This window comes from Zophobas morio, unplaced genomic scaffold, assembly GCF_036711695.1.
Source record: "Zophobas morio isolate AGI-343-1 ecotype UQ-CSIRO unplaced genomic scaffold, CSIRO_AGI_Zmor_V1 ptg000002l, whole genome shotgun sequence".
Taxonomy (NCBI): domain Eukaryota; kingdom Metazoa; phylum Arthropoda; class Insecta; order Coleoptera; family Tenebrionidae; genus Zophobas; species Zophobas morio.
This window is the reverse complement of record NW_026972107.1, coordinates 1254127-1271238: the sequence shown is the minus strand read 5'-3', so window position 1 is coordinate 1271238 and position 17112 is coordinate 1254127. Positions and strand designations below refer to the sequence as shown.

General features: G+C 37.3%; 2 protein-coding genes and 1 long non-coding RNA gene across 4 annotated transcripts; 1 reads left to right on the top strand and 2 right to left on the bottom strand.

Moving 5' to 3' along the window:
• The first annotated feature begins 6456 nt into the window (after positions 1-6456).
• On the top strand, positions 6457-7195 carry LOC135123779 (uncharacterized). The gene is made up of 2 exons (XR_010279718.1): positions 6457-6849; positions 6896-7195. It is a non-coding gene; the product is annotated as an uncharacterized LOC135123779 (long non-coding RNA).
• On the bottom strand, positions 7183-7819 carry LOC135123772 (uncharacterized). The gene is made up of 2 exons (XM_064048652.1): positions 7748-7819; positions 7183-7701 (listed from the first exon to the last, which is right to left on the bottom strand). The coding sequence occupies exons 1-2, from the start codon at positions 7760-7762 to the stop codon at positions 7183-7185; spliced, it is 534 nt and encodes a 177-aa protein (XP_063904722.1). The 5' UTR covers positions 7763-7819.
• Positions 7781-16813, bottom strand: LOC135123758 (serine-rich adhesin for platelets-like). 2 transcript variants are annotated; one of them, XM_064048645.1, is made up of 3 exons: positions 16747-16813; positions 14409-16699; positions 7781-13748 (listed from the first exon to the last, which is right to left on the bottom strand). In XM_064048645.1, the coding sequence occupies exons 1-3, from the start codon at positions 16774-16776 to the stop codon at positions 7817-7819; spliced, it is 8253 nt and encodes a 2750-aa protein (XP_063904715.1). In that variant the 5' UTR covers positions 16777-16813; the 3' UTR covers positions 7781-7816. The 2 variants fall into 2 exon arrangements, with proteins under 2 accessions (XP_063904715.1, XP_063904711.1); XM_064048641.1 differs by having other exon boundaries at positions 7781-16699.
• Between the last annotated feature and the right edge of the window lie 299 nt (positions 16814-17112).

The window sequence follows — 17112 nt, the reverse complement described above, 5'->3', positions numbered from 1 at the left end:
ATGACTCAAAAAACTTGAAAAGAAAACATACAATGGTACTTTTTTTACGATATTTCTCAGCCATATTTTTTTAGTTGATTGAACTGGTCTCTGCGCTCTAGAATATGAAAAAAGCTGCAGTTTGATGTATGATACATCTATATTAATATCATTTTTTCATACAAAAAACCAAAAAAATTTTATACCTCGTCTAGCGAGTCACATTTTAAAAGCTTTCGAGGTCCTAACCCGAGGACTTCAGCACGCCGCCCTGTCACCCATGACGAAGTGACATGACGTGACGTCATCAATTATTACTTATCTCGCATGAGGAAGATGTGCATGTAAACTACGTCTTAAATTATTCATTCCTCCATCGCATCCACAACGAATTCCCCTTAGCGCGCACCCAAACAATGCTCAATTTCGCTTAATTTTGAAAAACCTTGTCACGATTCCGGCCTTTGCGAAACCCAAATTCGCTCTTTACGCATTCATCGAGTGAAATCGAAAATTGTGCATTGTTCGAAATTAGCATTAATAAAAAATTATTCCAGTCGTTAACTTCCACCTGTCGCAACGTTCTATAACAATCATTTTCTGCGTTGGATCGATTACCTCACAAACGAACCAGATCGGACGCACGGAAAACTCATCTCGACGGCCCACGATGGGCGCGGGCGGGATGGGTGGATGGTGACTTTGGGGCACCCTAAGTCGCCCTGCCGAAGCGATTAGAAAGTGGTTAAGGCCATGAATATGCGAGAGAGCGCTGCGATGGGCAAACGTCCAGGTATTTCGTCGGAGAAGAGACAGATGGTACGGCAGTTTGAATACAGATGCGATTGAAAAGTGGGTGAACTAGTGAAAATGTCAATAAGGTGTGTTACGTAGGGAATTGTCATGCAGACGGCTTCCGGAGGACATGGCATAAACGAGGTGGATGGAGGGGTGTAATCGTTTATGCTTTTTTCGAATTGTTTCGGCTAATTAATTAAATTAAGTCATACAATCAGTTTTTACTTTTTTATTAGCGGTTAAGTACGGTCCTCCCACAGTGCATTTCAAGCCTAATTTGTTTATTATTCAGATCGAATTCATAGACTGTAAATTTTAAAACTTAATTGCCCACGATGTTAATTTTGGAGGTTTCATTAACTGAATTCGACACACCTTCGGTTCATCGAGGAATAAAATTGATATTTCCGGTTTCGTTCAAAACGAAGACAACTTTTGTTTTTAAATTGGCATTCCTACTTGCATAGTTATTGGAAAGTTGTACTATATTCTGCCCCAGTAACGCGAAAGTTGCATCAGAGGGTACTAGAATGGTAACGTAGAAGGTACCAACAATGACGTAACAAAATTTTAACTAAGTTGAGGAAAATTCCAAGTAAATTGAAATCTCAAATTTGGTTTTGCTTATTTTTCGTATTTTTGCTTGTTTTTAAACTCAGTCGACACCACAAAATGCACAATGTACTAAAAGTTTTAACAAACTCCCGGAAAATTTAGTCGTTTCTTGTAAACATCAATCATAAAATTATCGTGTCTAGGCAACCAAACAAACACTTAAATAAAAATATTTATTCTGGAAGTGTTAGAGATTTTGAAAGGGAGATCCAGATGTGTAGAACACCGGAAAATTTATGCCACCCTGGAACGAAAGGCCGAAATTTTACTTCATTTAAAAGTAACAACGCTTTGGTTTCTCAGAGCTATTGGTATCTCTGGAAAATTCCCGATTTCCACCCCCTGAAAGAATCTCCTGAACCCGTTGTGTTTTACTTTCTAAGTACATAATTCGAAAAATCTCGAGGACCCCTTGTGTCTAAATTTTGAAGCAGTTTGAAAGCATTTCGGCGATCCTTTGTGTCTGGTTTTTGAAGTATTTAGAAAGAATCTCGAGTGCCACTTTTATTTGATTCTTGAAGTAGTTTGAAGGAATCTCGATGGCCCTTTGTGTCTGGTTTTGAAGTAGTTTGAAAGAATCTCGGGGACCTCTTGTGTCTACTTTTCTTCAAATTTTGCAAAATTTGAAGAAGGGGGAACCATTAAAAAATTTCAATTTTAAAAAAGTTGTCTAAAAATTATGAAAAAATTCAAGGACGTAGATCTCGACACGCTGATTTCAAAAATATAGCATGTTGATGGTTACGAATTTTTGAAAATTTCTAAAATTTCGAAATTTCAACGGTCGATTCTGGAAAAACGGTTGCAGGTATCAAAAAACCGAAGTCGGATTAGGGTTCTAGAGCTCAAAATCTACAAGAAAATGTGTGGTTTTCAATTTTAAAAAAGTTGTCTAAAAATTATGAAAAAATTCAAGGACGTAGATCTCGACTCGCTGATTTCAAAAATATAGCATGTTGATGGTTACGAAGCAACATTTTCGAAAATATCGCTGCGAAATGCGAATTTTTGAAAATTTCTAAAATTTCGAAATTTCAACGATCGACTCTGGTAAAACGGTTGCAGATATCAAAAAACCGAAGCCGGATTTGGGTTCTAGAGCTCCAAATCTACAAGAAAATGTGTTTAGTTGAGTTTCGAAAATGTCAAAATTTTTACGAAATTTGAAGAAGGGGGGACCATTAAAAAATTTCAATTTAAAAAAAGTTGTCTAAAAATTATGAAAAAATTCAAGGAAGTGGATCTCGACACCCTGATTTCAAAAATATAGCATGTTGATGGTTACGAAGCAACATTTTCGAAAATATCGCTGCGAAATGCAAAATTTTTAAAATTTTGAAAATTTCGAAATTTCAACGGTCGATTCTGGAAAAACGGTTGCAGGTATCAAAAAACCGAAGCCGAATTTGGATTCTAGAGCTCGAAATCTACAAGAAAATGTGTTTAGTTGAGTTTCGAAAATGTCAAAATTTTTGCGAAATTTGAAGAAGGGGGGACCATTAAAAAATTTCAATTTTAAAAAAGTTGTCTAAAAATTATGAAAAAATTCAAGGACGTAGATCTCGACACGCTGATTTCAAAAATATAGCATGTTGATGGTTACGAAGCAACATTTTCGAAAATATCGCTGCGAAATGCGAATTTTTTAAAATTTCTAAAATTTCGAAACTTCAACGGTCGATTCTGGAAAAACGGTTGCAGGTATCAAACAACCGAAGCCGGATTTGGATTCTAGAGCTCGAAGTCTACAAGAAAATGTGTTTAGTTGAGTTTCGAAAATGTCAAAATTTTTGCGAAATTTGAAGAAGGGGGGACCATTAAAAAATTTCAATTTAAAAAAAGTTGTCTAAAAATTATGAAAAAATTCAAGGACGTAGATCTCGACACGCTGATTTAAAAAATATAGCATGTTGATGGTTACGAAGCAACATTTTCGAAAAAATCGTAGCGAAATGAGAATTTTTGAAAATTTCAAAAATTTCGAAATTTCAACGGTCGATTCTGGAAAAAGGATTGCAGGTATCAAAAAACCGAAGCCGGATTTGGATTCTAGAGCTCGAAGTCTACAAGAAAATGTGTTTAGTTGAGTTTCGAAAATGTCAAAATTTTTGCGAAATTTGAAGAAGGGGGGACCATTAAAAAATTTCAATATTAGAAAAGTTGTCTAAAAATTATGAAAAAATTCAAGGACGTAGATCTCGACACGCTGATTTCAAAAATATAGCATGTTAATGGTTACGAAGCAACATTTTCGAAAATATCGCTGCGAAATGCGAAATTTTTAAAATTTTGAAAATTTCGAAATTTCAACGGTCGATTCTGGAAAAACGGTTGCAGGTATCAAAAAACCGAAGCCGGATTTGGGTTCTAAAGCTCGAAATCTACAAGAAAATGTGTTTAGTTGAGTTTCGAAAATGTCAAAATTTTTGCGAAATTTGAAGAAGGGGGGACCATTAAAAAATTTCAATTCAAAAAAAGTTGTCTAAAAATTATGAAAAAATTCAAGGACGTAGATCTCGACACGCTGATTTCAAAAATATAGCATGTTAATGGTTACGAAGCAACATTTTCGAAAAAATCGCTGCGAAATGCGAATTTTTGAAAATTTCAAAAATTTCGAAATTTCAACTGTCGATTCTGGAAAAACGGTTGCAGGAATCAAAAAACCGAAGCCGAATTTGGATTCGAGAGCTCGAAATCTACAAGGAAATGTGTTTAGTTGAGTTTCGAAAATGTCAAAATTTTTGCGAAATTTGAAGAAGGGGGGACCATTAAAAAATTTCAATTTTAAAAAAATTGTCTAAAAATTATGAAAAAATTCAAGGACGTAGATCTCGACACGCTGATTTCAAAAATATAGCATGTTGATGGTTACGAAGCAACATTTTCGAAAATATCGCTGCGAAATGCGAATTTTTTAAAATTTCTAAAATTTCGAAATTTCAACGGTCGATTCTGGAAAAACGGTTGCAGGTATCAAACAACCGAAGTCGGATTTGGATTCTAGAGCTCGAAGTCTACAAGAAAATGTGTTTAGTTGAGTTTCGAAAATGTAAAAATTTTTGCGAAATTTGAAGAAGGGGGGACCATTAAAAAATTTCAATTTTAAAAAAGTTGTCTAAAAATTATGAAAAAATTCAAGGACGCAGATCTCGACACGCTGATTTAAAAAATATAGCATGTTGATAGTTACGAAACAACATTTTCGAAAAAATCGCTGCGAAATGCGAATTTTTGAAAATTTCAAAAATTTCGAAATTTCAACGATCGACTCTGGTAAAACGGTTGCAGATATCAAAAAACCGAAGCCGGATTTGGGTTCTAGATCTCGAAATCTACAAGAAAATGTGTTTAATTGAGTTTCGAAAATTTCAAAATTTTTGCGAAATTTGAAGAAGGGGGGACCATTAAAAAATTTCAATTTGAAAAAAGTTGTCTAAAAATTATGAAAAAATTCAAGGACGTAGATCTCGACACGCTAATTTCAAAAATATAGCATGTTGATAGTTACGAAGCAACATTTTCGAAAAAATCGCTGCGAAATGCGAATTTTTGAAAATTTCAAAAATTTCGAAATTTCAACGATCGACTCTGGTAAAACGGTTGCAGATATCAAAAAACCGAAGCCGGATTTGGGTTCTAGATCTCGAAATCTACAAGAAAATGTGTTTAATTGAGTTTCGAAAATTTCAAAATTTTTGCGAAATTTGAAGAAGGGGGGACCATTAAAAATTTCAATTTTAAAAAAGTTGTCTAAAAATCATGAATTATGAATCTCGCCGTCCTCTTGTGTCTGGTTTTTGAAGTAGTTTGGAAGAATCTCGGGGACCCCTTTTGTTTTGATTTTGAAGTAGTTTGAAAGAATCTCGAGGACTCCTTTTCTTTTAATTTTTAAATAGTTTGAAAGAATCTCGGGGACCTTTTGTGTCTAGTTTTTGAAGTAATTTGAAAGAATCTCCTAGACCTCTTGCGTCCAGTTTTTTAGCTAGTTTGATAAAACCCTTTGTATCTAGTTTTTGAAGTAATTTAAAAGAATCTTGGGGACTCCTTGCGTCTTCCTAGTTTTCGAAATAGTTTGAAAAAATCTCACGGATGTGTGTATTTTTGAAGTAGTTTGGAAGAATCTCGGGGACCGTTTGTGTCTAGTTTTTGAGATAGTTTGAAAGAATCGCGAGGCTTGTTTATGTCTGGTTTTTAAAGTAGTTTAAAAAAAATTCGGAGAGTCCTTTTGTTTAGTTTTTGAAGTAGTTTGAAAGAGCCTCGGGTCGCATTGTGCCTGGTTTTTAAAGTAGTTTGAAAGGATCTCAGGGATTTCTTGTGTCTAGTTTTTGAAGTAGTTTGAAAAAACCTCGGGGACTCCTTGTGTCCAGTTTTTGAAGCATCAGTCTGCAAGAATCTCGGAAACCCCTTGTATCTAGTTTAATCTGAAATAATCTCGGGGACGTTTTGTTTTTGGTTTTTGAATAAGTTTGAGAGAATTTCGGACACTTCACCCTTCGGAGATGCTCCCCCATTTTCTAACGGTTGTCACAGAAATCGGTGCGAATTTGATCAATCCATGACACGCAAATACCCGCCCACACCCATCGTGGGATTCGAGATAAGTTTACCGAACGTGCGATGAGTTGTTTGTGACGTAATCGATGAAACAAAAAATGTTTACGACAGGTGGAAGTAAACGACTCGATGATTTTTTATGAATACTAATTCCGAACAATGAACAATTTTCGATTTCACTTGATGAATGCGTAAAGAGTGCTCGAATCTGGGTTTCGCAAAGGCCGGATTCGTGACAAGGTTTTTCAAAATTAAGCGAAATTGAGGATCGGGGAGGGGCGTTGGGTCATCCTTGAATTCGCGGAAGGGGAAAAGTAATAATTGATGACGTCACGTCGTGTTAGTTCGTCAAAGAAATTTTCGGACTTTAAAAATGTGCAGTAACGAATACGTCAGTGAAATTAAATTACAAACATGTCAAGATAAGGGGACAATTAATAAAAAAATAAACAAAATTGCGGAAACTGGTTAATTCGTTTTTAACTCTCTTATTAGATGATCCGAAACCGGTTTTTAACCAACCGAGAAAACATTTATATTTATATTTATTTCTGGTAATGCTATTAAACGGTAATTAATGTGAACCAGCTTATCGAATGCACGATTATGCCCATTCGAGCGATTTAGATCCCATTGTTTTGTACAAATTTGATCATTGCGACATTCGTGCCGCGGTTCTGTCACCTGTTAAAATAGAACCCCTCCCGCCCCATCCGTTCCCGGGCCAAAAATACACAACTTTGTCATACTTGAATCACTCTGTTCTTATTACACTTAAGCAATAACCGCTTATCTAAATCACCGAGTAAATATAAGTTACAAACAGCGCAATAACTCGTTATTCATCAGAATGTGCAAGTGGATGTTCTTCAAGACCTCCTCCGTCAAATCTTCTTACGAGTAAGCCCCAACCCGCCGCCTCCACCCCCTAACCGAGATCTTGCAGGGTCGACGCCGGCAGCTCCAGGAAGTCCAGCACCGCCGACATCCCCGGCCTCGACGAAGAAACCAAAGTGCAGTCCCCCTCAGAGGCCTACCGCGAGACCAAGGACAGCTGAGCCATGTCCACCGTAAAAATAAAAAGTTTTGTCACTTCTTGGCGAAACCCGCTCACGTCGTTCGCTTTACATAAAAGAGAAACGCCAGTTCCAGATTTCCACCGCATCGAATTGTAGTCACATCGCGCAAAATAAATATGTAAAAGCGGCTGCGTTTTCTACTAATAAATCCGTTTCAGTTCTTGTAAGTCGCCGTCTGTTTTTTCGCACACTCACGTTCGGCTCTGCGCGTGCACTTGCCCTCGGCGGAGTCGAAGGCGAACCCGCGGGGGCAGGTCACCTCGATGGGGTCCTGCTCGTTGTGGAAGCAGATGTAGAACTGGCGGCAGCTGCTGGGGTCGGCGAAGCTGCCCTCGCTCTCGCAGACGAAGGGCTTGTAAGGAGGGTGCTGCTGGGGGCGCGGGTGCTGGCAGTGGCCGCAGCGCTTCCTGAAGGTCTTTTCGGTGCACTTGCAGTGGCACTTGCATTTGGTTTTTTCCGGTTCGGGTTTCTCGTCGTACTGTCTTCTGTTCTTCCGGAGCTTCTGCTCGAGGTTTCGCTTGAGGAGCTTTATCAAGTAGTCTTTACTCCGGTAGTTGCGGATTTTTTGGACGAAGGGGTGGAAGAGGGAGTTGTCGGAGTTGAAATCTACAATTTTGCTCTCGGACATTTCAGGTGGAAGAACGAGGAAGAGAAAGCTGCTGATCAGAAATGTCTGAAATGAGCTAAGTAATTAAAGTCGAACGTACGGTATTAAGTACCTGGAATATGGACATAAAAAATAATGAAACTCGTTCAACATGACAAACGTATATTTTGACAGTCTAACTTCATGGTGACATTGTACAAGGACATTCGTAGTCTGTGTTACAGATTTGGATACTGGGATCAAAGTGAGATCCCTGAGGACAAAAGTACTCGGTTTGTATTAAAGTACCGTTTCTTAGAAGGTTACAGAGATAGTACGTGGAACAGGTTTCGTCTTTTGGGTTCAAAAATCTTCCTTTTTCTGAACATGTAAATTCTTCGTTGTTTGGGTTTGCGAGACATGCCTGGGGTGTCGTTAGCTCAGTACTGGTTGAAGATGGTGTTGTAGATGTTTCTAAAGTTGGTAATTCTACGTTTGTAGAACAAGGACATGTGTAAAAAATATTGCAAACTTGGAGTTCCGGGTCAAACCGGGAACCAGAGGGACAAATATACTGTGTTTGAACGAAAGTCCCATTTCGTAATAAATTGCATAGAAAATATGTTGTACAACTTTGATCTTTGGGATTACGAAACCTTCCTTTCTCTGAACAACTAAATTCTTCTGTATTATTTCCATCAACAAAACATTCTGTTGACGTAGAGGTTGTAGAGGTAAAAGCTGGTGTAGTATATGTGATATGTTCTGAAGATGAAGTTTCAACACTTTCTGAACTTGTCATCAAACAAGGACACTCGTAGAAAATATTGCAGATTTGGAGTTCAGGGTCAAACCTCGAACCAGACGGACAAGTATACTGTGTTTGAACGAAAGATCCATTTCTTAACAAATTACACAAAAAGTATGTTGTACAAGTTTCATCTTTTGGATGGCGAAATCGTCCTTCTTCGGAACAACTAAATCCTTCTATATTATTTTGATGAGCAAAACATTCAGTTGACGTCGAAGTTGTTGACGCAAAAGGTGTTGTAGTCGATCTAGTATTTTCTGAAGATGATGGTTCAACACTTTGTGAACTCAAGGTGGATGTTGAAGATGTTGTACTTGTCACCAAACAAGGACACAAGTAGTAAATATTGCAGATTTGGAGTTCAGGGTCAAACCTCGAACCAGAAGGACAACTATACTGTGTTTGAACGAAAGATCCATTCCTTAACAAATTACACAAAAAGTATGTTGTACAAGTTTCATCGTTTGGATGGCGAAATCGTCCCTTTGCGGAACAACTAAATTCTTCTATATTATTTTGATGAGCAAAACATTCAGTTGACGTCGAAGTTGTTGACGGAAAAGGTGTTGTAGTCGATCTAGTATTTCCTGAAGATGATGGTTCAACACTTTCTGAACTCAAGGTGGATGTTGAAGATATTGTACTTGTTACCACACAAGGACAAAGGTAGAAAATATTGCAGATTTGGAGTTCAGGGTCAAACCTCGAACCAGAAGGACAAGTATACTGTGTTTGAACGAAAGATCCACTTTTTAACAAATTACACAAAAAGTAGGTTGTACAAGTTTCATCTTTTGGGTGGCGAAATCGTCCCTCTTCGGAACAACTAAATTCTTCTTTATTATTTTGATGAGCAAAACATTCAGTTGTCGTCGAAGTTGTTGACATAAAAGGTGTTGTAGTCGAACTAGTATTACCTGAAGATGATGGTTCTACACTTTCTGAACTCAAGGTAGATGTTGAAGACGTTGTACTTGTTACCAAACAAGGACAAACGTAGAAGATATTGCAGATTTGGAGTTCAGGGTCAAACCTCGAACCATAAGGACAAGTATACTGTGTTTGAACGAAAGATCCATTTCTTAACAAATTACACAAAAAGTATGTTGTACAAGTTTCATCTTTTGGATGGCGAAATCGTCCCTCTTCTGAACAACTAAATTCTTCTATGTTATTTTGATGAGCAAAACATTCAGTTGACGTCGAAGTTGTTGATGCAAAAGGTGTTGTAGTCGATCTAGTATGTTCTGAAGATGATGGTTCAACACTTTCTGAACTCAAGGTAGATGTTGAAGATGTTATACTTGTCACCAAACAAGGACACACGTAGAAAATATTGCAGATTTCGAGTTCAGGGTCAAACCTCGAACCAGAAGGACAAGTATACTGTGTTTGAACGAAAGATCCATTTCTTAACAAATTACACAAAAAGTATGTTGTACAAGTTTCATCTTTTGGATGGCGAAATCGTCCCTCTTCGGAACAACTAAATTCTTCTATGTTATTTTGATGAGCAAAACATTCAGTTGACGTCGAAGTTGTTGGCGCAAAAGGTGTTGTAGTTGATCTAGTATTTTCTGAAGAAGATGGTTCAACACTTTCTGAACTCAAGGTGGATGTTGAAGATGTTGTACTTGTCACCAAACAAGGACACACGTAGAAAATATTGCAGATTTCGAGTTCAGGGTCAAACCTCGAACCAGAAGGACAAGTATACTGTGTTTGAACGAAAGATCCATTTCTTAACAAATTACACAAAAAGTATGTTGTACAAGTTTCATCTTTTGGATGGCGAAATCGTCCTTCTTCGAAACAACTAAATTCTTCAATGTCATTTTGATGAGCAAAACATTCAGTTGACGTCGAAGTTGTTGACGCAAAAGGTGTTGTAGTCGATCTAGTATGTTCTGAAGATGATGGTTCAGCACTTTCTGAACTCAAGGTGGATGTTGAAGATGTTGTACTTGTCACCAAACAAGGACAAACATAGAAAATATTGCAAATTTGGAGTTCAGGGTCAAATCTCGAACCAGAAGGACAAGTATACTGTGTTTGGACGAAAGATCCATTTCTTAATAAATTACACAAAAAGTATGTTGTACAAGTTTCATCCTTTGGATGGCGAAATCGTCCTTCTTCGAAACAACTAAATTCTTCAATGTCATTTTGATGAGCAAAACATTCAGTTGACGTCGAAGTTGTTGACGCAAAAGGTGTTGTAGTCGATCTAGTATGTTCTGAAGATGATGGTTCAGCACTTTCTGAACTCAAGGTGGATGTTGAAGATGTTGTACTTGTCACCAAACAAGGACAAACATAGAAAATATTGCAAATTTGGAGTTCAGGGTCAAATCTCGAACCAGAAGGACAAGTATACTGTGTTTGAACAAAAGATCCATTTCTTAACAAATTACACAAAAAGTATGTTGTACAAGTTTCATCTTTCGGATGGCGAAATCGTCCCTCTTCGGAACAACTAAATTTTTCTATGTTATTTTGATAAGCAAAACATTCAGTTGACGTCGAAGTTGTTGACGCCAAAGGTGTTGTTGTCGATCTAGTATTTTCTGAAGATGATGGTTCAACACTTTCTGAACTCAAGGTAGATGTTGAAGATGTTGTACTTGTTACCAAACAAGGACACACGTAGAATATATTGCAGATTTGGAGTTCAGGATCAAACCTCGAACTAGAAGGACAAGTATACTGTGTTTGAACGAAAGATCCATTTCTTAATAAATTACACAAAAAGTATGTTGTACAAGTTTCATCTTTTGGATGGCGAAATCGTCCTTCTTCGGAACAACTAAATTCTTCTATGTTATTTTGATGAGCAAAACATTCAGTTGATGTCGAATTTGTTGACGCAAAAGGTGTTGTAGTCGATCTAGTATTTCCTGAAGATGATGGTTCAACACTTTCTGAACTCAAGGTAGATGTTGAAGATGTTGTACTTGTCACCAAACAAGGACACACGTAGAAAATATTGCAGATTTCGAGTTCAGGGTCAAACCTCGAACCAGAAGGACAAGTATACTGTGTTTGAACGAAAGATCCATTTCTTAACAAATTACACAAAAAGTATGTTGTACAAGTTTCATCTTTTGGATGGCGAAATCGTCCTTCTTCGAAACAACTAAATTCTTCAATGTCATTTTGATGAGCAAAACATTCAGTTGACGTCGAAGTTGTTGACGCAAAAGGTGTTGTAGTCGATCTAGTATGTTCTGAAGATGATGGTTCAGCACTTTCTGAACTCAAGGTGGATGTTGAAGATGTTGTACTTGTCACCAAACAAGGACAAACATAGAAAATATTGCAAATTTGGAGTTCAGGGTCAAATCTCGAACCAGAAGGACAAGTATACTGTGTTTGAACAAAAGATCCATTTCTTAACAAATTACACAAAAAGTATGTTGTACAAGTTTCATCTTTCGGATGGCGAAATCGTCCCTCTTCGGAACAACTAAATTTTTCTATGTTATTTTGATGAGCAAAACATTCAGTTGACGTCGAAGTTGTTGACGCAAAAGGTGATGTAGTCGATCTAGTAGTTCCTGAAGACGATGGTTCAACACTTTCTGAACTCAAGATAGATGTTGAAGATGTTGTACTTGTCACCAAACAAGGACAAACGTAGAAAATATTGCAGATTTGGAGTTCAGGGTCAAACGTCGAACCAGAAGGACAAGTATACTGTGTTTGAACGAAAGATCCATTTCTTAACAAATTGCACAAAAAGTATGTTGTACAAGTTTCATCTTTTGGATGGCGAAATCGTCCCTCTTCTGAACAACTAAATTCTTCTATGTTATTTTGATGGGCAAAACATTCAGTTGGCGTCGCAGTTGTTGACGCAAAAGGTGTTGTAGTCGATCTAGTGTTTCCTGAAGATGATGGTTCAACACTTGCTGAACTCAAGGTGGATGTTGAAGATGTTGTACTTGTTACCAAACAAGGACACACGTAGAATATATTGCAGATTTGAAGCTCAGGGTCAAACCTCGAACCAGAAGGACAAGTATACTGTGTTTGCACGAAAGATCCATTTCTTAACAAATTACACAAAAAGTATGTTGTACAAGTTTCATCTTTTGGATGGCGAAATCGTCCCTCTTCGGAACAACTAAATTCTTCTATGTTATTTTGATGAGCAAAACATTCAGTTGACGTCGAAGTTGTTGACGCAAAATGTGTTGTAGTCGATTTAGTATTTCCTGAAGATGATGGTTCAACACTTTCTGAACTCAAGGTAGATGTTGAAGATGTTGTACTTCTTACCAAGCAAGGACACACGTAGAAAATATTACAGATTTCGAGTTCAGGGTCAAACCTCGAACCTGAGGGACACGTATATTGTGTTTGAACGAAAGATCCATTTCTTAACAAATTACACAAAAAGTATGTTGTACAAGTTTCATCTTTTGGATGGCGAAATCGCCCTTCTTCGGAACAACAAAATTCTTCTATGTTATTTTGATGAGCAAAACATTCAGTTGACGTCGAAGTTGTTGACGCAAAAGGTGTTGTAGTCGATTTAGTATTTCCTGAAGATGATGGTTCAACACTTTCTGAACTCAAGGTAGATGTTGAAGATGTTGTACTTGTTACCAAACAAGGACACACGTAGAAAATGTTGCAGATTTGGAGTTCAGGGTCAAACCTCGAACCAGAAGGACAAGTATACGGTGTTTGAACGAAAGATCCATTTCTTAACAAATTACACAAAAAGTATGTTGTACAAGTTTCATCTTTTGGATGGCGAAATCGTCCCTCTTCTGAACAACTAAATTCTTCTATATTATTTTGATGAGCAAAACATTCAGTTGATGTCGAAGTTGTTGACGCAAAAGGTGTTGTAGTCAATCTAGTACTTTCTGAAGATGATGTTTCAACACTTTCTGAACTCAAGGTGGATGTTGAAGATGTTGTACTTGTCACCAAACAAGGACACAAGTAGAAAATATTGCAAATTTGGAGTTCAGGGTCAAACCTCGACCCAGAAGGACAAGTATACTGCGTTTGAATCAAAGATCCATTTCTTAACAAATTACATAAAAAATATGTTGTACAAGTTTCATCTTCTGGATGGCGAAATCGTCCCTTTTCAGAACAACTGAATTCTTCTATGTTATTTTGATGAGCAAAACATTGAGTTGACGTCGAAGTTGTTGACGGAAAAGGTGTTGTAGTCGATCTAGTATTTCCTGAAGATGATGGTTCAACACTTTCTGAACTCAAGGTGGATGTTGAAGATATTGTACTTGTTACCACACAAGGACAAAGGTAGAAAATATTGCAGATTTGGAGTTCAGGGTCAAACCTCGACCCAGAAGGACAAGTATACTGTGTTTGAATCAAAGATCCATTTCTTAACAAATTACATAAAAAATATGTTGTACAAGTTTCATCTTCTGGATGGCGAAATCGTCCCTTTTCAGAACAACTAAATTCTTCTATGTTATTTTGATGAGCAAAACATTCAGTTGACGTCGAAGTTGTTGACGCAAAAGGTGATGTAGTCGATCTAGTAGTTCCTGAAGACGATGGTTCAACACTTTCTGAACTCAAGATAGATGTTGAAGATGTTGTACTTGTCACCAAACAAGGACAAACGTAGAAAATATTGCAGATTTGGAGTTCAGGGTCAAACGTCGAACCAGAAGGACAAGTATACTGTGTTTGAACGAAAGATCCATTTCTTAACAAATTGCACAAAAAGTATGTTGTACAAGTTTCATCTTTTGGATGGCGAAATCGTCCCTCTTCTGAACAACTAAATTCTTCTATGTTATTTTGATGGGCAAAACATTCAGTTGGCGTCGCAGTTGTTGACGCAAAAGGTGTTGTAGTCGATCTAGTGTTTCCTGAAGATGATGGTTCAACACTTGCTGAACTCAAGGTGGATGTTGAAGATGTTGTACTTGTTACCAAACAAGGACACACGTAGAATATATTGCAGATTTGAAGCTCAGGGTCAAACCTCGAACCAGAAGGACAAGTATACTGTGTTTGCACGAAAGATCCATTTCTTAACAAATTACACAAAAAGTATGTTGTACAAGTTTCATCTTTTGGATGGCGAAATCGTCCCTCTTCGGAACAACTAAATTCTTCTATGTTATTTTGATGAGCAAAACATTCAGTTGACGTCGAAGTTGTTGACGCAAAATGTGTTGTAGTCGATTTAGTATTTCCTGAAGATGATGGTTCAACACTTTCTGAACTCAAGGTAGATGTTGAAGATGTTGTACTTCTTACCAAGCAAGGACACACGTAGAAAATATTACAGATTTCGAGTTCAGGGTCAAACCTCGAACCTGAGGGACACGTATATTGTGTTTGAACGAAAGATCCATTTCTTAACAAATTACACAAAAAGTATGTTGTACAAGTTTCATCTTTTGGATGGCGAAATCGTCCCTCTTCAAAACAACTAAATTCTTCTATATTATTTTGATGAGCAAAACATTCAGTTGACGTCGAAGTTGTTGACGCAAAAGATGTTGTAGTCGATTTAGTATTTCCTGAAGATGATGGTTCAACACTTTCTGAACTCAAGGTAGATGTTGAAGATGTTGTACTTGTTACCAAACAAGGACACACGTAGAAAATGTTGCAGATTTGGAGTTCAGGGTCAAACCTCGAACCAGAAGGACAAGTATACGGTGTTTGAACGAAAGATCCATTTCTTAACAAATTACACAAAAAGTATGTTGTACAAGTTTCATCTTTTGGATGGCGAAATCGTCCCTCTTCTGAACAACTAAATTCTTCTATATTATTTTGATGAGCAAAACATTCAGTTGATGTCGAAGTTGTTGACGCAAAAGGTGTTGTAGTCAATCTAGTACTTTCTGAAGATGATGGTTCAACACTTTCTGAACTTGGGGTATTGATTTCTGAAGTTGTACTGGTCACTTCACAAGGACACACGTAGAAAATGTTGCAAACTTGGAGTTCTGGATCAAATCGTGAACCAGCGGGACAACCATATTGTGTCTCAACGAACGATCCGTTTCGTAACAGATTACATAGGAAATATGTTGTACAACTTTCATCTTTGGGATTACGAAATCTGCCTTTTTCTGAACAACTAAATTCTTGCGTATTGTTTCTATCAACAAAACATTCCGTTGACGTAGAGGTTGTAAAGGTGAAAACTGTTGTGGGATATGTGATATGTTCTGAAGAAGAAGTTTCAGCACTTTCTGAACTCAAGTTAGCTGTTGAAGACGTTGTAATATCTTCTAATGGTGAAGTTTCTACAGTTGAAGTTGATACAACTGGTCGATTCGTACCACAAAGACAGTCATAAAACCCGCTACATATTTGAAGATCTGGATCAAAGAAAGAACCCAACGGACAACTGTACTCCGTTTGTATAAAAGAACCGTTCTGAAGAAGCGAACACAAAAAATATGTAGCACACGTGGTATCTTGTGGATTTTTAAATCTTCCTTTAGTCGAACATGTAAATTCTTCCAGTTGTGAAGTACCACAAGTGGAATTAATCACGCTGGTTGTAGTTACAACTTCTGACATTGTAGTTGGTTTAGCGGTGGTCACAGTACAGCGATAAAATAAAGTACAAATGTGAAGTACGGGATCGAATAAATGTCCAAGCGGACAGAGGTATTCTTTTTTTGCGTAGGTGCTATCTATGAGGAGATAACACAGATAATATTTAGTGCAGGTTGCATCCTCTGGATTACTAAATCTGCCAGTTCTGTTACACTTAAATTCAACATCTTCTTTCCCGTTGTAACGACCAGAAGTTTTTGTAGTTGTTACTTCTTTAGAAGATGATGTTGTTCGAAGCGGTGGTACTGTAGTCGTAAGAGATGTGTTCGTGCAAGGACAGACGTAACTGCTGCTGCATTGTTGCAAAGAGTCGTCAAAGTATGATCCCCCGGAACAAAAAAATTCATTTTTGAGAAAAACATTTTCTTGTAGTCGAGAACACAAGTAGTACTTGGTACAGGATAAGTCGTTCGGTTTTTTAAATCTTCCAATATCTGTGCATTCAAAGCGATCTTCTTCCACCAAGCACCTTCCAGGACAGCGATAACTGGAGGAACATTCTTCTAATTCAGAATCAAATCTACTGCCCTGGTTACACGTGTAGCTGTTTTTAACAAAAATTCCCCCCGGCAACTCACTACACAAATAATAACTAGAACACCCAGAATCTTGAGGATCCGGATATCTTCCACTTTGCGAACATTCAAAATTTGAAACAGCACTCAAGCAAGTTGCCACGTTATATAAACCCTACGAAAGTACCTGTCATTCATAAATAAAAAAATATATTAACTTACTAAAACGAAGACGATTTTCAAAATTATCATTATGACACTTGCAAGCTACTGCTGCACTGGACGCAAAAAAATGTATTTTCTGTTAGCATTCTGAGATAAATCACGTAGTCATTGACATAAAAGGATAATTAAATTATTGCTAGTGCTATAATTTTATTTTCGACAGATTATAAGCTGAACAAATCTTCCAGACAACAATAGCTTAATTAAAGCGGTGCCGCCGTTCGAAAAATTGTTTATTCCGCTTACAAGAATTGAAGAAATTCGGATAAGTGGTAATAAAATTTTGACACGAATTTTCGTATTGTTTTTCCAAAGAAGCGACTGTTTGAAGTGGTAGGGAAGCTGGGGTAAAAGGAACAAAAA

Bases quoted from the DNA above. Each gene is read 5' to 3' on its own strand.
- LOC135123758 (XM_064048641.1), bottom strand. From the start codon at position 16,776: ATGATAATTTTGAAAATCGTCTTCGTTTTA. The intron at 16,700-16,746 runs GTAAGTTAATAT...GTACTTTCGTAG, and splicing joins TGAAAATCGTCTTCGTTTTA to GGTTTATATAACGTGGCAAC.